This window comes from Diabrotica virgifera, chromosome 8 (genome assembly GCF_917563875.1).
Source record: "Diabrotica virgifera virgifera chromosome 8, PGI_DIABVI_V3a".
Lineage (NCBI taxonomy): Eukaryota > Metazoa > Arthropoda > Insecta > Coleoptera > Chrysomelidae > Diabrotica > Diabrotica virgifera.
The window spans coordinates 194,513,968-194,538,510 of record NC_065450.1 but is presented as its reverse complement, the minus strand read 5'-3'; the positions used below and the strand labels follow the sequence as shown (position 1 = coordinate 194,538,510).

The 24,543-nt window shown below is 33.1% G+C and overlaps 2 protein-coding genes across 2 annotated transcripts in view; both read right to left on the bottom strand.

Annotated features, from left to right (window-relative positions):
- Positions 1 to 24,543, bottom strand: part of LOC114337706 (cathepsin L-like proteinase) — a 52,567-nt gene that overhangs the window by 21,448 nt on the left and 6,576 nt on the right. The window lies entirely within an intron of this gene.
- The window catches only part of LOC114337705 (uncharacterized), a 153,328-nt gene continuing 142,061 nt past the window's right edge, over positions 13,277 to 24,543 (bottom strand). The window contains exons 13-14 of the mRNA XM_050659192.1: positions 18,032 to 18,317; positions 13,277 to 13,609 (exon numbers count right to left, since the gene is read on the bottom strand). Of these exons, the coding sequence (XP_050515149.1) occupies positions 13,341 to 13,609; positions 18,032 to 18,317 (555 nt within the window). The 3' untranslated portion in view covers positions 13,277 to 13,340. The remainder of the gene's footprint in view (positions 13,610 to 18,031; positions 18,318 to 24,543) is intronic.

The window sequence follows — 24,543 nt, the reverse complement described above, 5'->3', positions numbered from 1 at the left end:
GCCTCGAGGAAGGGTGTAGTAATGCGTAGGAATTTTTTTTATTTATTTTTTATTTTTTTCTTCTTTTTCTTTTTGAGGAATTTATGGCTTTGGGGAGAGCAAATTAGCTTTAATAATTGTTAGAAATAATATTTCTAGCATAACAAGTAAATAAATATACTATAAAATAAAAATTTGTTGTAAATTCGTATTCAAATTCGTATTGTGAGATAAAATCTAACACGCGACTGTTCACGTTACAGAAGTGAGCGCGACTGCTCCCGGGTTATAGTCCATTCTTTCACGGTTTTTGCTCTAAATTTTAAAGAACCGCTTGGATTGACATGAAATTTGGCATACATATAGCTTACATATCAAAGAAAAAAAGTGATATTGTGCCGATGTGTGCTTTTGCCCTGGGGGTGACTTTCACCCCCTCTTTGGGGTGAAAAAATATATGTCCAAACTAAGTCCGGAAATGGGTAAACTGACTAATTTTAAGTAACTTTTGTTCTATAGAGCTTTTTCGCCAAGTCAACACTTTTCGAGTTATTTGCAAGTGAATATGTTCATAGCTGATAGCCTATAAAAAATTAAAAAAAAATGATGTATGCGTTAGGTCTCTGGATCTCGCAGAACCAGAGTTATAGCCAATGAAAAATAGATTCATATTCACCAAATTTCAAATAGAATATTTCGACTTGAAATATCCACAAAATTAAGAACTTTTCGGGGAAAAGCTATTATAACTTTTTTAAAGTGTTTAAAAAAGCTTTATTTTTGTTTTTACAAAAAGTTTCTAGCATTAAATTTAAGCAAGTTACGCTCAAAACAAAATTGGTCCCTTTTGTTTTTGCAAAAAAATTGGGAAGACCACCCCCTAATTAGCAACTTAAATGAAATTAATCGTTACCGCTCCACAAGTTATTTTACTTATGTTGTGTTTATATGATCTGTAAGTTTCATCGATTCAAAATGCTTATTTTTGAAAAAATTTGGTTTCAAAGTAAAATTTTTAAAAGTTTAAATTTTGAAAAATATGCTTCTTTTCAAAATAACTTAAAAATTGTTAGAGATACCAAAAATCTCGAATAACAAAAAAAGTCAGATTTGCTTTTCTGAATATCATGTGTTTTTTTGTTTTTCTGTTAGACAAAAATTGATTAAGATTTGGTGTTTGTAAATTTGCATACATTCGTGATCATTGACTCGTTCAACCCCTTTTAACTACAGCCCTTTCAATAATAAGGATTTTAAACCGATGAAACTTACAGATCATATAAACAATATATACAGGAGTCAAGAAACTTGTGAAGTCGTAACGATTAAGTTAATTTAAGATACTAATTAGGGGGTGATTTTCTCGATTTCTTTACCAAAACCAAAAGGGGCTAACTTTAATTTGAGCGTAACTTGTTTAATTTTGATGCTAGAAATTTTTTTTATAAAACAAAGATGAAGCTTTTTTTAAACTCTTTAAATAAGTTTTAATGAGTTTTCCCGGAAATGTGCTTCATTTTTGGTTATTTCACGTTAAATATTCCATTTGGAATTTGACGAATATGAACCTATTTTTCATTAGCTATAACTCTGCTTCTACTAGGTGTAGAGACGTGATATATACACCATTTTTTTAAATTTTTTACAGGCTATATTTTTGCTAAGAATGTTTTTTCGACAAAATACTTACTATTTGAGTTATTGGCGAAAAACCGTCTAAAAGCGTGGTTATTTTGTTAAAAAAATGAACATATTCACAGCCAAATAACTCGAAAAGTATTGACTTAGTGAAAAAACTCTATAGAACAAAAGTTACTTAAAATAAGCCAGTTTATCCATTTCCTTACTTTCTTTGGACGAATATTTTTCCACCTCCAAGAGGGGGTGAAAACCACCCCCAGGCAAAAGCACATATCGGCACAATATCACTTTTTTTCTTTGACTTGTTAGCTATGTGTATGCCAAATTTCATGGCAATCCAAGCGGTTCTTTAAAATTTAGAGGTTTTGCAATATTTTACCGTTAAAGAACTGACTATTAAGGGGATGTGTACGTAGTTTCGTCTCTGATGCTATTTAAATTGTATTCATTTTTTTCAAATCCTGAGAAAACTAATAAGTATTTTTAAAAAAGTTAAACGCAGAATGAAAGATTACGTTCTTACCGAGGGCTGAAAGCCCCTGAAAACTTCTGTAATGTTTATTTTAATAAGTTACAGGGGTGAAAAACTAAGAGAAAATGTAGTGTGATTTTTAAATTCAAATATATCGATCAACAGAAATTTTAATTTATTCTAAGGGACTTTCGGCCCTCGATAATAATTTAGTCTTTCATTCTGCGTTTAAGCTTTTTAAAAATATTAATTAGATATCTCAGGATTTGAAAAAAATTGACACTATGTCTGTGGTGATATTTTTCAAATCGAACATTCGCTATCCTAGTCATACAACGTACTGAGTCAAATAGAATATGATGGCAAGACAGTGACAATTTTAAATATTTGACATGACATCGGGAATATTTTGAGTTGTTGATTAAATAATATTGATAGTGTATTTTACAAATAATTACTTTACGTGAACTTAATAAAAGTTAAATGTTTGTTTTTTATGGACGATCCAAGCAGAGAATTGACTAGGATATTTATATTCTGTGATCCAAGTATTTTGTTGTTAAAGATGTTCAAAATAGTAAGTGTTCCATAGTAAAATATTTTATTAAAAAATCACTTTAACACTTTTCCTCTTTTCTCGATTGAGTATTAGTTTTTGTTGTACCTTCATATAAATTATTACAATCACTGAATACACAATTAGTGAAAAAAATATCATATTTATTAACTGTATTAATAATTTGCAATTATACAAGTAACAGTTATCCAAGAACATTCAAAAGCCATCTCATTAAATTTAATGATGACATTTTCAAGTAGTGATGTTTATATTATATCCATACCAGTGAGAATTTTACTACACGTAATTTACCGTGTAAAGACAGAAAAAGTAGGGATAGCCGCAATACATTTGCGAATTATATACCGATGGCCTTAAAAAAATTATCGATTACGTTATCACGCCGAGATGAGTGACGTCACTAGTATGATACATGGTGCCAAAAATTCATAACTTAAGAATAAAAATAGACCATTTTTACTTTTATTTCCAAAATCCTCGTTCATGAAATATCATTTGGCTTTTATTTCTTCTTCTTCACGTGCCATATCAGAATTATCCGACGTTGCCGAGCACCATTGCAAAGGCTTCTCGACCTTCTGTATCCTGCATTTGCTATCTGAGTCCATTCACAAATGTTTTTAACGAAGAAACTTGTTTTCTTCCTACACCTCTACGGCCCTATATTTTGCCTTTAATAATCATTTTTAATATTTTATATCGATTTCCTCTCACAAACCGCACTAAAGTATGTCCCAGATAAGACATTTTTCGGTGTTTATCAGTCATTAGCTGTTCTCTATCTTTGTTCTCCCTCCTTAATACTCCTTCATTATTTTTTTTTGCTGCCTAAGATATATTCAGCATCGGTCTACCAATCCAAATGTTCAATGTTCCAATGCTGTTCATGATCGATACTTTTAGCGTCCACACTTCTGTACCATACTACAGTACCGACCAAACAGCACTTAACCATTCTTTGTCTTAGTTCTAAACTGAGATGATCATTGCAAAGGAATGACTTCTTTTCATAAAATTAGTTTTACCTGTTGCTGTTATTATGCGTTTTATTTCTACATTATATGTGAATCTAGTTCATCCGTTATCACAGTCCCCAAATATGTCATTTTTTAAACTCTCTCCACTTGTACTCCATTTAATTACAGCTCTGCATTTGGATGCGTATTGTCGCTAGTTCTCTTTATTAAAACCTTTTTATATACTTGGCTTGGTTGGTGTCACGGACTCCGCAAATTTTGTAATCCATTTTAACAATAGTTCTAGACTAACTAGGTACTTGAAATTTTCAGGATAGCTAAGAGCTGAATAACAATGCAATATTTAACTGCTATTGTATGGATAAATGGATTCTTGTTTAAATTTCAAACTGTTTTAAAAATGTAATTTTTATGACATTTTATATTAACTACTTATGACATTTGAATTCCATTTTAACGTAAGTCAAAACGTCGAGGACCGATAGCTCAGTGCTAGAACGTTAGGCCGGAGATCTACTGGTCTTGAGTTCAAATTCTACCTCTCGCTTACCTTTTTTTATTTTCTTCATATATATATATATATATATATATATATATATATATATATATATATATATATATATATATATAGAATTCTGAGGTTATTGGGATATGCAGCGGTGAAATAAGTGTACTCTTTTAACTAAGTTTCAAGCTTTCGAAAATGTTTATTTTCATCATCAGGAATAACTGAAATAAAGTGCTACTGTTAGTACAGCATCCTCGAAAACATACAGTACAAGGTGTAAAGGTTTAAAAACTTACGTTATTGAGATTTGCTTTCCGTGGATGTTATACTCACAGGTGACAAATTCACGCACCACTCATTGATTGAGTCAAATATTAAAAAATACATGGTGTAAAAGACCAAATTGACAAATTATTTTCTACACTAACACATAAGAAATTATGTGTTAGTGTAGAAAATAATTTGTCAATTTGGTCTTTTACACCATGTATTTTTTAATATTTGACTCAATCAATGAGTGGTGCGTGAATTTGTCACCTGTGAGTATAACATCCACGGAAAGCAAATCTCAATAACGTAAGTTTTTAAACCTTTACACCTTGTACTGTATGTTTTCGAGGATGCTGTACTAACAGTAGCACTTTATTTCAGTTATTCCTGATGATGAAAATAAACATTTTCGAAAGCTTGAAACTTAGTTAAAAGAGTACACTTATTTCACCGCTGCATATCCCAATAACCTCAGAATTCCGTTTTCTACGTTGTCAGCAAAGACTTCTTTTCCTATATATATATATATATATATATATATATATATATATATATATATATATATATATATATATATATTCTTTTTTTTCATAAATAATTAAAACTTAATTTACTTAAAATTCATATTTTATAAGTTAATTATTATATTATGCCATTGTAAACAACCGTGGTATTATAAAAAGTACTTTTTTATACTAGTGTAATTTTTGGAAAATAATCTTGAACTCGGAGGTAAACAACTACACTATGTTATTTAGAGTAGGTAATTGTGTTTAGCCTGTGTTTGTAATAAAGTTAAGAGCACTTAGGATGTTAATAAAAATCTACAATAATATATCCCATAATTGGTTGAAAAACCATTACCTGCTATTGTATGGATAAATTATTTTTTTTTAATTCCAAACTATTTTAAAAATGTGACTAATGCTATGACATTTAAATTCCATTTTAACGTAACATAATATATTGAGTCCTGATAGCTCAGTGCTAGAACGTTAGGCCGGAGATCTACTGGTCCTGATTTCAAATGCTACCTCTCGCTTACCTTTTTTTAATTTTTTTAATACATAATTAAAAGTTAATATACTTAAAATTCATACTTCATAAGTTAATTATTATATATGCCATTTTAAATAACCGTGGTAATATAAAAAGTACTTTTTTATACTAGTGTAATGTTTGGAATTATAATCTGGACCTCGGAGTTTAAACTACACTATATATTATTTCGAGTAACTGTGTTTAGCGTGTGTTTGCAACAAAGTTAAGAGCACTTAGGATGTTGAGAAAAATCTGATATATCTCATAATTGGTTGAAAGACCATATTTATTACAACGAAAGAAACCGCAGCCGGCTGCGTTAATAAAATAATGCAGTGTTGGTTCTTGTTATTTCGCCGCGGCTTTATACAAGAGATGACGCTACTAGATTACTCGGTTGATGTTTACTTTTAATAGATGGCGTTACTTTATATGTCATATTAATTCATACTTTATTTGTGAAAACTATTGAATATTATTAAAACCTTTTTATATACTTGGCTTGGTTGGTGTCACGGACTTCGCAAATTTTGTAATCCATTTTAAAAATAGTTCTAGGCTACCTAGGCACCTGAAATTTTCAGAAAAGCTCAGAACTAGCTAACAATGCAATATTTAACTGCTATTATACAGGGTGATTAATTAGTGGGGTAAAGCTCCGTAGATCCGTTATAGTAATGTATAGCGATAAAACTTAATATCAAAAATTGTAGCGAACTTTGAGCTGCACATTAAAAAATTAGTTAGAATGTTACAGGGTGGTCGATAACATAGTGGCGGACCAAACTTATGTTTTTTTTTAAATAGTACACCCTGTATTTTATTGTATATTCGAACTCATCATAACTTTTCCATTATAAAAATGTAAAGGATTGGTATGTTATACAGGGTATTTACAAAATTATAACCAATTTTATATGAAAATCGTAACAAGTTCAACTCCCTGTATAAATAAAAATAAGCACAAGGGCAATGGTTTATTGAAGTCATATTATTTTACTTATTGTCAAAATTTTCGTAAATGATTGATATTGCTAATTTTCTTTATATTGAATACAGGGTGAGTCAAATTGCAAGTAAATTATTTTCTCAGTAATTTTAAATAGAACACCCTGTATTTTATATCATCGAAAAGTACCATTACCATACTTTAATTTTTATATACCTAACATTGCCTATGTGTAAATTTATTAGTTTTCGAGATATTTTCATTTTTCAGAGCAAAATTATGAATAAATACGGGTCTAAATCTTTTCAAATTTTAAGTAAGCCATGACTGAATTGTCTAAAACTGACAATTTACGATTACTGATTATCAAACTATAATCAAAGTTACAATTTTTGTTATTAACTTTTATTACTATCTATTACTATAACAAATCTACAGAGCTTTACCCCACTAACCAATCGCACTGTATGAATAAATCGATTTTTTTAAATTTCAAACTATTTTAAAAATGTGACTAATGCAATGATATTTTAAAGTATGTTATTAGAGATATATCGCAAAGGCATTTTTATCGCACGCTAATAGCGGAATACGTTATTTTGACATGTACGCAAGCGCAGATTGAATGTTACGCTAATACCGTATAACGTGTCCCGCTATTTAGGTCGAAATAAGGGACGGTAATAACGTTAACACTAATTTGACATTTGAGATGAAACATAATAATTTATAGAATACATATTTTATAAAGTAAAAACTGTGAATCATCGTGTTTCCTGTATAGAGAAAAACGTGTGTTCGTATTTTGTCTACAATAGACTACTTTTTGTCGTTAGGATATTCAGATATTTTATATTATTGTTGCTGATTATCAGGTGCCTGCAGTGAAATTTGAAACAGGGGAAGCAATTTATAAAAATATTGTAAAAACACCTATTTATAATGTAATTCAATTCTTCTACCTGAACAAAAGTCTCGGTCATCTTAAACCTATTTTCCATTCGTTGGCATATTTGATCTAAAATCTGATAGTATTACTGACTATAATAGTCGGCGGTAGCACTATTGGACATCTCCAACATTATCAGTGCGTATGCGTTTCAAAACTTCTTGCCATCATATTATTCCAACATTTTTCAAAGTCATCTCTCTTTTTGTTAATAAAATCTTTAAATTCGCTAATTTTTTTACACAGAAACCAATCTCGTTTATCTTGCATTGCAATACATTAAATAAATTATCTGAGAATGTAAATATTTCTGAAAAAAGCAAAGTTGAAAAACTCCAAAAATCCTCTAAAGCTATTTATGGTTTCTGTATCATACTTTTCACATTTTCGCCATTCTCCAAGACCCTAATGCCCTAATACATATATTTATATAAATATTTTAGTATTTATAATATAAATAATTCTATTATATTTATTTATATAAATAATTAACTAAAATCAATCTTCATAATTCCACAAAATCAGTTGACGAAGCCCGTCATTGTCAAATGCTGGTAAATCCCATTTAAATTCACGAAAACAGCTCCTTGTATGCAGTTGACAAAATTGCTTATAAGCGATAGATATGCCAGAAATTTGAACTCACCACTCTGCGTGTAACCCCGGTGATTTTTACATAGGCTGAGGCAGCTGAGGAGAAGCAGATTTGAAATCAGATTATCTGCCGACATGACTCCGAATAACAATGTAAAAATACGATCATGGCCTATGGATGGGTCTGCGTACAGAACGAAAGCTAGAAATGCAGCGCTGCTTAAGAGTATTTCATTGCTTTGTTATTTACTGTTATTACAGAAATAGAGTAAAATACGTTTGTCTTTTCTTATTACTTACTGCTTGTATTACATAATTAAATATTCTCGTATGTAACTTAAAATCCTGCTTCTGCTTATGTGTTTGTTCATTTTTTTTAATAATCTGTTACTCAGTTGGTACGGTATTACCTACGGAAACCAAGGGAAGCAATGCTTCCCTTGCTTCCATGGACCGCACGCCCCTGCTAATTATTTATATTTATTGTTGGTTAAATCATTAAAATTAAAATGCAAGTCAACCTGCTCAGAATCCAAATTCATTTTTGAATAAAAAACATTTATAGTATTCCTCAACATTATTTTATAGGTTACATTCCTAGTTATATATACCTTATCTATGGTTACATTTACTCCCAAACTTCGGTTGTCATAATAATAACGTTAAACCCCGCTCCAAACCATTTGCGATAACTCTCTTGATGCCTAGGTTGAAATGGAACGTTATCCCTTATTAACGTCTTGACACGGTATTAACGTTAGCCTTTGCGATATCTCTCTGATAAATCGATATCTGCTACATAAAACTTGATGGTGGCTCAGTGGCATTAGACTGCAGATCGAGAAGTCCCGAGTTGACACCCGGCTGTTGCGTATCTTTTTTTAATTGTTTTAATAAATAATTAAAAGTTTATATACTTAAAATTTTATATACTATTTTAAACAACCGTGGTATTATAAAAAGTACTATTTTATACTAGTGTAATTTTTGGAATCATAATTATAAATAACAAAATACACCTACTAAAAATTCATATTTTCTAAGTTAATTATTCCTTCCAAAGATGCTGTGTCATAAAATATACAATAACAAAACCGTGAAACAATAAAAAGTACTTTTTTATTACAGTGTATTTTTGGAATTTTAAGCATTTTATATCGCTAAATTATTTTATATTCTCTCCTAAAAATAATAAAAAGGTTTTCTTTAAAAAAGTTCTTTTTTATAAAAGTGTACTTTTGCCTACTCGGAAGAGATCCTAAAACAAGCTCTTGAGGGTGAAACAGCTGGAATAAAGGTGAACGGAGTTCTCATTAACAACATTAGATATGCGGATGACACTGTTGTCTTATCCGAAAATATTGCAGATCTTCAGAGGCTAGTTAAGAGAATAGCTACATATGGCCAAGAATACGGTCTAACAATGAACATAAAAAGACAAAATTTATGAGAATATCTAAAACTCAAAGAAATAACCAGAATCTCCTCATAAACGGCACCAACTTTGAACGAGTAGACCAATATGCATATCTTGGAACAATGATCAACTCCTCAAATTATTACTTCCAGGAGAATAAAATTAGAATAGAAAAGGCTAAAGCGAATTTTAACAAAATGAGAAAAGTGCTCTGCTCAAGAGACCTAAGACCTAAGAGTAAGGTTAGCTAGGTGGGTGCTAGGTTTTCTCGTTTCTATTTTACGGAATGGAAGCTTGGACCTTGAATGCGGCATAAATGAAAAAATTGGAATCATTCGAGATGTGGGTATATAGAAGAATTCTAAAAATATCATGGGCAGAACACGTTACAAACAAGGAGGTTCTTAGAAAGATGAATAGAGGAATAGAAGTCTTAAATACAATCAAAACCAGAAAATTGGAATATCTCGGTCATATTACACGTGGAGAGAGATACAACTTGCTCCAACTCATTATGCAGGGAAAGATTCAAGGAAAAAGAAGCATAGGGGACGCAGAATATCGTGGCTGCGCAACCTGAGAGAATGGTACGGATGGACATCAAACAAACTTTTCAGAGCAGCCGTCTCCAAATTCCGAATAGCTATGATGATTGCTGACCTCCGTCGCGGAGATGGCACTTGAAGAAGAAGATTTGGATGTGGGTCACGAATAAAAACCGGAAATTTGGTTTTGTTTGAGTTTATTTTAATGGAAATTTCTTTTCCTACGTCGTGAATACGATCAAGCATGATTTGGAGGCCTTTAATATAATCTGACAGAATTACTGTATCGTCTGCATATCTAATCACATTAAGTAGTTCCCGTTGATTTTTATTCTATACGGCTGTCTCTCAAGTGCTTTTTTAAATAACAGATCCGAGTAAACACTGAACAATGTTGGCAAAAAAATTTAACCTTGTCTGCCTCCTCATTGTATGGGGATTTCGTCGGTGTAGTTATCTCCAATTTTTACGATAGCAGTTTCATTCCAGTACAAATTTCTAATGACACGAATATCTTTGTCATATTATATTCCCATATTTTTCAGCATCTGCATTAATTTTACATGCTGTACTTTATTGAATGCCTTTTACAATGCCACGAAGTATGCAAATACATATTATTTTGTTTGGTCACGGCATTTTTGTAATAGGATATTTATTTTTTAGTGCAAAATGTGCCTCCCTGGTCACCATAGGATTTCTAACACAAAATTGGGTATCTTCGAGATCTTCTTAGCATTTGCGTCTAATTTTTTTGTAACCTTGAGAGTGTGACTCATTAGGTTAATTAATCGATATTCTGAGAATTGTATCGCATTGTGTTTTTGCTACAAACATGGATTTGAGCCAATCTGTGGGAATTATTCCGCTGATATATATTGCATTAAAAAGTATTACTACTACTTTTATGTTGTCTTCATCTATTAGCTTCCGCAACTAAGTTGGTGTATCATCTGGACTACAAGCTTTTCTAATTTTAGCATTTTTATAGCGTGTTCTACGTCTGATGTCATAATTCCTGGACCGTCAGTACAATATTTTGGTAGAACTCGGCAATATTATTGCTGCGATCTTCAAACAACTCTGATATATACAGCTGCTATTCTGTTCCTATTTCTTTCTCATTTACATTAATTCTGTTATTATTGTCAACGAGTACAGAGGGAACCAGTTTTCTAAATATACTGCCCATTTCTTTTACTTTTCTGTGCACATACCTACGAATACTACTGTGCACGAATAATTCGTGCCTAGATATCACATCCTTCATTTCGTCGCAACATTGTCTCATCGATTTTTCTTCGGCTAATTTGATCTCATTTTAATTTTTCTCTTCTTCTTCTTGTGCCACTCCTATCGGAGATTGGAAATCATCAAGGCTACCCTGACTTTGTTTACAGCTGACCTAAAAAGTTCATTAGTGGTTCACCCAAACCACTCTCTCAAATTCCGCAACCATGACATTCTTCTACGGCCTGGATTCTGTTTTTTCTCTGAATTTTTCTCTGGAGGTCTCTATATTCTGTTTCGCTAGATTTTATAAGTCGACGTTGTTCCATCAATTTCAAAATGTCATCTGTCATCCATTTGTTTTTCTTGATTAAGTTACTTCCATAATCATTGTTGTGGAAATTTCGTTACCTTGGTTTTTGAATGCATTCCATGGTTCTTTCGGGTCTTCCAGTTGTTCTCCGATGGTTTTTATTCTATTGTTAAGTTCTTTTTTATTTTAATCTTATGTTTTATGCTTATTGTCAAGATATATACCATCGTCATATATTTATATTATCGTCAAGAATATATCGCCAATATATTGGATATTACACCACATGGTATAGTGATAGTGTATACAGTGATGAGCGAGCTAATAACCGGCAAAATAGCACAAAATATGGAAAACGTATTAACTTGTGAGATAAAAAGAAATGAAACTAACCGAGTTGGGAAATTTAGCGACATTAACCTATAAATTTACATTATATTGATTGTTTCCCACCTTTAGACGTATCGCACGAATTTGGAAACTACCACTGTCACAGTGACAGTTTTAGTTGACATACTCCGTATTAGTTAATATCGCTAAATTTCCCAACTTGACTAGTTTCATTTCTTTTTATCTCACACTTTAATACACGCTTTCCATCTTTTGAGCTATTTTGCCGGTTATTAGCACGCTCATCACTGTATGGCGTATAGACAAGGCGAAAACGGCGGGATTGAAGGGAAAAATATTCCCATGAGATTTTTTTGCATAATCATATTCGTGAGATATCCCAGAATAAGGTTCAAGAAGTCGCCCACGTGAAAAGTGGGCCAATTTTCTTTAACAATTTTTTTTAATCAAATTGCAAGAATCAATAATTTTGGCCCGCACAATTTTGTCTTTAATTTTTTGGACCATTCTGGACAAAAAAGGTCTCTTATAATTTTTCTCTAAAGTTGATCGTTTTCGACTTTAAAGTAATTTAAAATTGAAAAAAACGAAAAATGGCGATTTTCAAGGCTTAATAACTCGGTTAAAAGTTATTATTATGAAAGTTAATATATGACTAAATCAAAGTTTAAAGCCCCCCCCTACAAGATCCTGAAGACATTTTTGTCATTATTTTATTACTAAGCTGTTATTTTTAAGTAATAATAATAAGCGCCATGCACGTGTGCGGCCGCTGTAAACTCTGAGTGCGAGAGAGAAGCCATTCCAGCAGTCCAATTGTGCATCTTACTCGCACTCACATTTACAGCAGCGTCAATACGATCTAACCGCTCATTGTTATTAATTAAAAATAACAGCTTAGTAGTAAATTAATGACACAGATTTCTTCAGGATCATGTAGCAGCGACTTTAGACTTTGATTAAGTCACTTTCTGACTTTCATAATAATAATTTTTAACCGAGTTATTAAGTCTTAAAAATGGCCATTTTCGCGTTTTTCAAATATTAAGTTGCTTATAACTCGAAAAAGATCAACTTTAGAGAAAAATTATAAGAGAGCTTTTTTGTTCAGAATGGTCCAAAAAACCTAAAAAAATAGTCCAGGCCAAAAATATTCATTTTTGCAATTTGATTAAAAAAAAATTGTTAAAAAAAAATTGGCCCACTTTTCACGTGGGCGACTTATTGAACCTTATTCTGGGATGTCTCACGAATGTGATTATGCAAAAATATCTCATGGGAATATTTTTTCCAACGAACCCGCCGTTTCCGCCTTGTCTAGTACTATTTAATTGTTGTTTATGAGTATCCATATTACATTCTTTTTTTTTTAATTTTTAGTAAGTTGTTAAGTTAGTGATATATAGTAGTTGATTAGTTAGTGACTATATTAAAAGTGAAACGAATTAAAACACAACACGTAAAGTTATAACATTTTTATTTATGTTTCATTATATATACTGTAAGGCATAACAATTTTTAAAATTATAGGAGGGGATAATCGGCCACTTCATTGATACCACACTGGTTTTTACCACGTACTATTCTCAAATAACCTTCTTCTCCCCAATAAGTGTTCCACGAATTCTTGATAAGCCAAAAGTCTTTACCATTTTCTGAACCATATCCAACAGCTAAAACTGCATGGTTTATACTTTCGCCGCCTGGGCAACTTTGGCTCTCAAGGATACCCCCGCTGTACAGTTGCCAGTCGTCATTAGCGTTGACACATACTGCAATTGGGCCAGCCGTACCTAAAAATTACCATAATAATATATCAGTATTACTACTGCGTTTGAGAATATTGTTTACAGTATTAAACTGTGAAAACCTTAAATTATAAGTCTCTCTGCCCGCCCAACAACACAACCCCTTCATTTTTAGAACAATAATAATGACAATGACAAATAACGTATCGAATAAAAGGTTATAATATAAAGGGAGGCCGGGTCGTTAATAAAACATTAAAATTTGAAAACCTTAAATTATAAGTCTGTCTGTCCGGCCGTCAACACAACTCGTCCGTTATTAGAACAATCAGAACGACAAATGACGTGTCGAATGAAAGCTTAGAACCCAAAGATAGTATTAAAGGTGAGAAATTTGATATTTTGCTTCTGATTTCAGAGTTTCAACCGAAACTACTGTCTCTGAAATAGTGCAAGCGATTTATTACGCGACGTGTCTCAAAAAGCCGAGAACAAATATATGGTTGTGGTACATCGGGGTAGGGCACACTTGTGAGCCCTTCAGACACTTAGGCCTCCTACGTCGGGTCCATTGTATCACCCCTATCTTACAGACCAGGTCCATAAGAACCTGGTCTTCGACGTTTACTGCTATACCGAGCTCCCATGCTACCCCAGAAACTTTAAAGCCTCACAGAAAGCCACAAGTCTCTTAAAAGACAACTCTATCACCTGGCTCTGTTGTATAGATACCGATCCCAGGATCTGCCACCTCCGATAGGCCAATGCCGAACACTCCCAGAGAAGATGTGAGGAGGTTTCCTCCTTCTCATTATATAGACGGCACCGTGAGCCATCCGTTAGTCCAAGCAGATGAAGTCAGAGTCTACAGTGGCCGGTGAGCATACTGACCACCAGGGACCATTTTCTACGATCTAGTAGAAGAAATTGGGCTGTAAGACTTTTGGTTGGCCCCACTATGTGGAGCCTAGCCTATATCATATCTCCACAACTGGCCCGGGAGTCCTAGAACCTCCGCAGAAGAAGCTCCGTGAGACTACCCCGAACGATACTGAAGGGCACTTCAATCACAGGATCGGGTCCCACAGGCAGAGAGGATGAGCCCCGTATTGCCAGGGTGTCAGCCCGATCGTTACGTTCCACACCTATGTGTCCCGGTACCCCTACCAATCTAACCCTGTTGGTTATAGCAACATCATTCTGAGCTCTCTTGCACTCAATAACCAGCTTAGAGCTGATCTTGGGCGCTTCCAAAGCCCTTAGCGCTGCAGAACAAATATACGCTTTTAGTATTATTGTTTCTGATCATTCCCCTATAGTACTAACCATGAGTGACAGGATTATTAAAAAACAAAACAACCCCACTTTAACAAACAAATAGACGGATTGGGTAAGTTTTAAGCTGAGCCGTGAAGAGAGAATAAATTTTCAGCAAGCAGCATGGGAAAACACTCCTACACTGAAACCTAGGCTAAAAGGAAACAATTGTCCAAGGGAAATAAGGAACATGATAATTGAAAAAAGAAAACTGAGAAGAATTTGGAAAAAAACAAGGTCTCTTCAAGATAAGTCTAAACTAAATCGTGCAAGTCAACAACTCAAAAGAACTATCCTACAATTAAAGAATGACTCGATTAATTCTTACTTACAGCAGCTAACAGATGACGGTAGTACAGATTATTCTTTATGGAAAGCTACTAAAAGATCGAAAAGACATATTATGCACTGTCCTCCTATTAAACTAGAAAATGGTAACTGGGCCAGAAGTAGTGCACAAAAAGCAGAGCTATTTGCCATACATCTTGAAAATACATTCAAACCAAATGAATCTCAAGGGGATGATGAAAGATGGGAGGAACCTGTTCAATTAGAGAAAGAAATTGGGCTAATAGATCTGGATCCCGCGTATGAAAAAAAAGTTGATTAATAGCAAGCTGAAAATTTGTTAATAGCTTAAGGGTGTCTAGTCGGATAAACTTTGATATATGGGAACACTGGAACAGGGGCAGTTTTAATTGTGGAACAGGTTAAAAATTTGGAACGGTCAGACCACGAAAACGGCACATTTATTTTGTCCGACAGAACAGACTTCAACTCTCCGAACAGAGATTAAACTTTCATGCAAAAATCAGAGTGCTCTTTATCACCTGTCATAATTCCTGTTATTTGACATATTCTGCATGTTCCACTCATTAAAACGCCCATTTGGTGATAAATAGCAGTCTGATTTTTGCATGAGAGTTTAATCTCTGTTCGGAGAGTTTAAGTCTGTTCTGTCGGACAAAATGTATGTGCCGTTTTCGTGGTCTGACCGTTCCAAATTTTTAACCTGTTCCACAATTAAAACTTCCCCTGTTCCAGTGTTCCCATATATCAAAGTTTGTCCGACTAGACGCCCTTAAGCTATTAACAAATTTTCAGCTTGCTATTATTCAACTTTTTTTTCATACGCGGGATCCAGACCTGTAATTACACCAAAAGAAGTGCTTGAAGAAATAAGGGAAAATATTAATCCGAAGAAAGCTCCGGGCTATGATCTAATTACGGGTGAGCTGTTGAAAAATCTTCCCCGAAGAGCTATCGTAAAATTAACAAACCTCTTTAACGGTTCATTCAGATTAAAATATGTACCAATGATATGGAAGAGCGCGGAAGTCATTATGATTCCTAAACCAGAAATCCAGCACATGAGGTTTCGTCATACAGACCGATATCTCTGCTTCCTGTAATATCGAAGCTGTTTGAGAAACTGCTCCTCAAGCGAATAAAACCAATTATTGAAGCAAGAAATTTGATACGGACACATCAATTCGGATTTAGAAATAAGCATTCAACAATTGACCAGGTGCACAGAATCACAAATATTATCGAAAGATCCCTAAAAGAAAAGAAACTCTGTTCAACTGTATTCCTTGATGCTGCACAGGCTTTTGATAAATTCTGGCATGAAGGTTTAACATATAAACTAAAATGTTTTCTACCTATACAATACGCAAAACTTTTACAATCATACATCAAAGAACGAAATTTTAGAATTAAGCAAGAAGACTGCTTCTCAGACTTAAAAGAAATTAGAGCAGGTGTTCCAAAAGGCAGTGTGTTGGGTCCGGTCCTATACCTACTACACACGTGTGATATACCTGTACTGGAAGACAACACAGTTACCACCTTTGCTGATGATACAGCTATTCAAGCAGTAGGGACGACAAGTGAAGAGGCGACAAAGTCCAAAAAGCAGTTAACCAAATTCATAAATGGACAAAAAAAATTGAGAATCAGGCTGAATGAAGCTAAATCTGTCCATATTAATTTCACCAACAAAAAAATACAATATATACCAGTTATAATCAACAATATCCAAGTACCATATGCAGATACTGCTAATTATTTGGGTATAATTTTAGATGCAAAACTACGCTGGAAGGTGCACGTTAAGAAAAAAAGGGAAGAACTAAATAGAAGATATAAAAAATGTATTGGCTTATTGAAAGAAACTCCACATTGTCTATGTATAATAAGTTACTAATTTACAAACAAATATTGAGACCTGTATGGACATGGATGCCCACTATGGGGGTGTACTAGACCAAGTAATATAACAGTAATACAAATATTCCAGAACAAAATACTAAGAAATATTGTAGATGCTCCTTGGTATGTGACGAACAGTGATCTTCATAAAGACCTAGGAATGGAAACTGTGGATATAATCATCAAGAAGATGGCAGGAAGTAACGAGCAACGACTTCATATGCACCAGAATAGTAAGGCAATCCAGCTCCTCGATACCACTGAGCAAGTTAGAAGACTGAAGAGAACAAAGCCTTTTGAAATAGTTTAAGTGATAGGTGATAGTGAAAAGCAAAGCATAGTGCTTGTGCGCGTTAGTGTGTATGCTAGAATAGTGCACTATCTTGTTAGGTAAGATAAGAGACGCTATGGGGCAAGCTCCTAATTTTAAGGAACAGTAATAATTTAGGTTAGATTAAAATTGCTCATTGGTCAAGTATGACCAGATTTTAATTGTAATAACCATCATCGTAGTGATGATTATGGAAAAAAAAACATTATTGTCGCAGAAATAGTACACGTGATATATCAAGCGACGCGTATTGATTTCCGGTCATTTCCGGTTAAAAAGTTATAAACGGAAGTTTGGCAAAAATGAAACAAAATTAGTGAAATCATATATCAACTGACCCAAAGTCAGAAATTGTATATAACAATAATTCAAATGTTAACTTCAGGTCCTACTTCTGGTCACGTTATGGGAAAACCTAAGACTTATGAAGACCAATAATTGGACTTATGAATGATCTTACAATAACAAAAAATTATTTTTTGACTCTCATACTTATTGAAATAATGTTATCGAAAATCATCGTGCATGCGAATCAAAACCCTATAAACTAATTAGTTAAAACAATTATCACCTGCCACATAATAAAGGACCTATTGGAAACTTACCTACAGCCTCCTTAAGTGCTTCTTCAGTTTTATTTATAGATGAATAGCCATTGATTTTTTTGATAGCCGGAATACACTCTTTGCAGTAGTAACCGTCATATCCTTGATACCTGTAATTAGACTCTAGACAGAGGCCATTATCTTTGATGTAGTCATATGCCCAATGAGGCCAACCACCATTGCAGCCTTCATTTTTGTAATCACGGGAACAATCTACTAACTGTTGAGTACTCAGTACTTCTAGTTTGCCCTCCTTTAAAAATCTTTGTCCTTCAAGAGCACCAGCCTAAAATATAGAACAAATAGAATATAAAATAAATATAAAATACCTAAATAGAATGACAATAAATACGTGAAGAATACATTTTAATATATTTAAACATAAGTATGCAAACTTCAGTCTGAAAATATTAGGAAAGAATACTGTCGTAAATTAAATGAAGAAATACGAAAAACAAATTGGAAAAATGTGGAGGATATAGAAATATTATGGAATATTTTTAAGGAGCTGGTGTATGCAACCGGGAGTAAAGTATGTGGTGTAACGAAAGGAAGATATTTGAAAGGTACAGCTTGGTGGAATAATGACATTAAATTGGAAGTTTCGAAGAAGAAAAAATTGTGGAAAAAGTATATAAGCAATAAAAGTGAAAGTAATTATCAAGAATATAAGGAACAGAGAATACTGGTTAAAAATAAAATTAAAGAATCTAAGAATCGTCAATGGGAAGAATTTGGAAATAAAATGGAAAGCGATAATAAGGGTAAAGCGAAGTTGCTTATAGGACTTTAAAAAATCTAAGACAAAAGAAATCAAACGGAGTAACAGATTTAGAGGACAAAGATGGTAACATATTATTAAAAAATGAAGAGATTACCGAAAGATGGCGAGAACATTTTATGGAGTTATTAATGGGAGACAACAACGAAATAGAGAATGACAGGGAGGAGTACAATTTAAATGAACAACAAGATGATGATGACATAACATACGAAGAATACAGGGAAGCAATTTTAAAATTAAAAAATGGCAAGGCTGCAGGACACGATAATATTAAGTCTGAGCTAGTTAAATATATGGAAGGAGAAGGTTTACAATTACTATGGAAAATCATAAGGAGCTGTTGGCGTACCGGATGCATACCTAGAGATTGGACGCTTGCAACTATTCTACCATTGCTAAAAAAAACGATAAACCTAAGTGTTCTAACTATAGAGGAATATCATTGTTGGTAGTTGCTAGTAAAATCTACGAAATAATACTAGAGAAAAAGCTGCGAGAAAATATCGAGGCCACACTGGATGACAGCCAATGCGGCTTTAGGCCAGGACGAGGTACAACCGATCTCATATTCACGGTGAGACAGTTATCAGAAGAAGCCCTAGAGCATAACAGTAAGTTGTTTCTCTGTTTTGTGGACTTCGAAAAAGCATTTGATCGGGCGCCACGTAACAAGATCTGGGAAATATTAAATCGTAGATATGTGAAACCGAAGTTAATCCAAGCAAAAAAGAGTATATATAAATGTACACGTAATAATGTAAGAACGAACAATTGCTCATCTCTAGAATTCTACACAAGGACAGGTGTAAAACAAGGTGGTGTTCTGAGTCCTTTGTTATTCATCACTCTAATGGACGAAATTGCAAAAGAATGCAGGGGTAAGGTACAAATAACTAGGGTTGGGGTGTATAAACTTCAACAAGTTTACGTGTCAGTGTTGATATATGCCGATGACCTGGTAATTGTGGCAAAATCAGAAAAATACTTGCAAGTGAATGTGAATGTTTAGAATGAAGCCTTTAAGAAATTTGGGATAAAAATAAATATTGAAAAAACAGAAGCTTTAGTAATATCGAAAACACAAGAAAATATAAATGTTAAGTTGAATAATGAGACCATTACACAATTTGAGGACTTCAAGTATCTAGGATCAACAATGAATGGACAAGGAAATATAGAACCAGAAATAAGCAGCAGGGTAATGAGTGCAACGAAGTAAGCCTGAAAACAAAAATGAAAGTATTTCAAACCGTATACGAGCCGGTGCTACTCTACGGTAGTGAAACGTGGACAGTGAACGATAACATCCGTAGTAAAATTCAAGCATGCGAAATGCGATATTTACGTGCGGTATTAGGGGTGACCAGACGTAATCGTATAAGAAATGAAGACATACGTGAAAGGTGCGGTGTTGGAAGGACCTTAGAAAGACTTGAAACGAAACAGCTATCGTGGTTCGGACATATGGCGAGAATGAGTGAAGGTAGAAATATAAAGAGGGTATGGAAAGCGGCATCTGACAACAAACGACGAAGAGGCAGGCCAGCAAGAACGTGGAATGCAAATATTGGAAAGGCTTGCGGAAAAAGAAATATTGGGTGGAAAGAAGCAGAAAGACTAGCTACCGACCGAAAGGCATGGAAACGTCTCATTTCTCCACTTACCTCGACACCGTAAGGTACAAGAGGACGGACTAAGTAAGTAAGTAAGTATATTTAAACATATATATTTTATATATGTCAATGAAAAACGTCTGATGAGATAATGGACATGATGGATGAAAGACGTAAATTTAAGAATAAACACGCAGAAAAATACCAGCAGATCCACAAAATAATATAAACACAAATTTGAGAAGAACTAAAAAAATAGTTTTCAACGAATGCAGGGAAATAGAACAACAAAAATGTAAATATGCTTTTTTTCATGAGCATTTTTCAGTGCGTCACAAATGATAGAAAAAAAGGTAAGTCACCGACGTGCATTTTTTTCTGTCACATGCAATTTAATGCGTTAGAAAGAAATCTAAAAACTGTGACGCACTGAAAGATCCTCATGAGAAAAAGCGTACGACAGTTACAATATATACAAGAAATAATTAATGACAAACAAGAAGAATTTCAATAAGTTATCCAACAGCATAAAATATAGCCATGGAAATCTTATTTGGGGGCTATCAGGGACCTTAGAAACGTGTAAATCCTACATAAAAATTATTTGCAGAGGACAGAACCGATGATCACTCTATGGAGAAGGAGAAGCAGGATCTTCTATCCTTAAATTGGAGATAGAAGATGCCATTGCATGCAGCACTAAAAACATTAAGGCAGCAGGTCCAGGCAATGTACTCTGCGAAATAATAATACAAACAATTCCTTGATAATCTGGTACCTTTTAACAGCATAATATTATACAGTGCTAGTCAAAAGTCCGTACACCCCTCGTATCTTTTGAAAGGTTATACCTATAATAGTGAAATTTAGAGGGAGGAAATAAACGGATGTAAGCTTCTTAACTAGTCATGACAGGTGACGTAATAGTGACAGATGACTTTACAGAGCCACTTTGACCAATAATTTTAAACGGGACCTTACGGCAAGTGATACCTCGTTTGAAAGGTATTGAAAATACCTATTCAGTCATGCTAATTTTGTTTGAGTTTAAGTTAATTTTGATGAATAAATGAAATAAATATAAAATTATAGTTTGGTATTTAATTAATAATAATTCAAAATTCCGCCTATGATTACTTGTCAAAAAGGTTGACGTTGACGTAAAAACTACTAGAGAATTGAAAAAAGTCAAATTTTTGACAAAAAAAAAACCATATGCGGACTAGTTGATTTTGATTTTGGTGAATAAATTAAATAAATAATATATTGTAGTTTCGCGTTTAATTAATAAAAATTCAAATATCCGCATATGGTTTTTTTGTCAAAAAAGTTGACGTTTTTCACCTAAAGCGTTCACCAAAATCATTCATAGAATGATATGATAAATCTGAATATATTATATTATATGGATAGATAGTCTGGCTTTCGAAAAGCACTTGGAACTAAAGAGGCAGTTTTTTTTTCTTTTTTGGCTTGGACTATGGTCATTCAGCCAGTCTCAATCAAAAGTATATGTATTAAAGATATTGCCAATTAGTGAAACTTGGTTATTATAATAATATTACAATTTTTTTTTCTTATTTACCTACTCATTACAGCTAATGTACATACTATGTTAATCAATATAAATATATTATACTACTTAATGTTTATCAAGAACACATAGTGTATACATTTTACAAATAAAAATATTAATGTTTATATTAAAACAAATCCATTCTTTTTTGTATTTTATTTGTTTTGTTTTTTGTTTTGTTTTTTTTGTCACTACGAAAGGATGTCAACCCGGTTCAACACCGCGGAGGTTTAAATCCTCTTAGTGATTTTTTTCTTTAATTTTTTTTATTATTAATTTTTTTTATTTATTTTTTTTTGTTCCGTGTTTTTATTTTTTTTTATTTTTTTAATATTTTTTTTAACATATTTTACAAATACCTATAACTAATTACAATAATATTTTACTATCCGACAAGAAAGATACCAAACAGTCAAAAATTTTCCTTTTACTCAGTGACAGAATAAAGAGAATATTTACAGAATATGTAAAGAGGCACTTATCGCTCTCCACGTGCTTATACAGCTGCGTGGAGACGTTGATAAGTTTGTGTGTTTGTGCTTTCCGGATTTTAGAAAAGCATTTTATAATGGTAATCGTGAACAATTATTAGCTATTCTGCGAAAGACAGGTAGTCGAATACCTATATTGGGGCCAAACAGCAAGAGCAAAAATGATCTATAAACTTCATAAAAACGTGGAGATCAAAAGAAGTGTACTCCTATGTAGTACTATTTATTCCGATGTATTATTTAAAAAATGTATCGAAAATGAAAATGAGAGCATAAAAATAAACGGTGAGTTAAAGGACTATATATGACGATGACACGGTAACTCTTTGCTGTAGCACAGATGAATAATTATTACAACAGGTAATGAAAAGGGTTAATTTAGTTAGTGAGGAATACGGTCTGCTCCTCACCTTCAAGAAGACAAAATGGATGTTGATAAGCAAAAAGCAACAACCTGCTCGAGATTTACGGATAAACAACATACTAGTTGACCATGTAGAATCTTGGCACCAACATAAATGTAAAATAGAAACAGGCCACATAAATTGAGGCGAGAATAAAAGAGCTAGAGCAGCATTTAAAAATATATATGAAAGTTCTTTTCATAAGCAAGAATTTGTCTTTTCTTATAAAACTACGGCTAGTTAAATTCTATATTTTTCCGATCTTACTATGGATATGGTTTAGAGTTTAGAGGCTGCACACTGAAAGAGACGCTCATGAAAAAACTAGAAGTATTAGAAATGTAGGTGTACCTCCGCATTTTTTTGTATATCCTGGACCGAACATGTCGCTAACATAAAGGTAATCCACAGAATCGGAAAAGAGGAAGCAATCGAGAGCACAATCAAACAAAGAAAACTTGAATATCTAGGCCACATATTGAGACATGAAAAGTACAGTCCATTAAAATTGTTTATCCATCGAAAATAAACATTAAATGAGGGCAAGGCAGAAGATGACACTTGTGGCTTCAAAATCTGCGGAAGTGGTTCGGGGTCACGTTGGTCGAACTATTCAGAAGTGCCGTAAGCAAAATAGAATTGCAATAATAATAGCCAACATTCGTAACGAATTGGGCACTTGAAAAAGAAGAAAAAGAAGAAGAGGAGGAAGAAGAAGAAGAAGAGAGTTATTGAAAAGATTTTTATGTCGTCCTGTAATAAAAGCAACTTTAATTTAGCATATACGTATGCCCAATTTTGCTTCATTTATTATTGTCGTTTACTGAAATAAAGGACGCGTGCAGTTAAATTAAATACAGGCCCGACAATTTTGATTTAACCCGGCACCTGCCACGTGGGTATCTACCAGCACCCCATAACATATTTTTATCAAATATTTGGTATTTCAAGTTTGGTAAGCGAGCTGTGCGTCATAGTAGCTTTCTATAATATTATATAGTATATATGTGTTAGTGTTTAAAGTGGTTATTTAGTGTCATTCTGAACTTATAGCTCTAAAGTCGAATTGGGGTGTCATCATCTGGCACTTTATGTTTTAAATTTTTTTTGTATTTTTGATATAAACAGGTCAAATTTACATTTTGTATTGAAATAACTGATTTAAATTATTAATATAGACTCTATACTCACTATATCTTAATTTTTTTAGATATTTTACTTGACTTCATTTATTATGGTTTGGTACTTGCTAATTTGCTTATAACACCTTTTTCATTTTATTTTTCAACTTTTGTGACATATTAGTGGCTAATAAGTTAATAAAACATGTTTATTTATATTCTTGTGTTACTCAACACATTATTTTGTTTTTTAAACAAGTGGATCACAGAAAATTGTTAAGGGGTGCTGTGAGATCCCCACGTGGCAGTTGGCGCCTTGCAAAGCCACGTGGCAGGTGCCGGGATAAATATACCCCTATTTTGACGTAAGCTCTCAAACTATCCGTAGAAAGGAGGAAGCATTTAACTTCATATTTTTGTTTATCAAATTTAATAAATATATTGTATATAAATATGTTGAAGGGAAGTAAACTGGACTTAAAGTCAAACATGGTAAATTATAAAAATGTAACAATTAATTTTT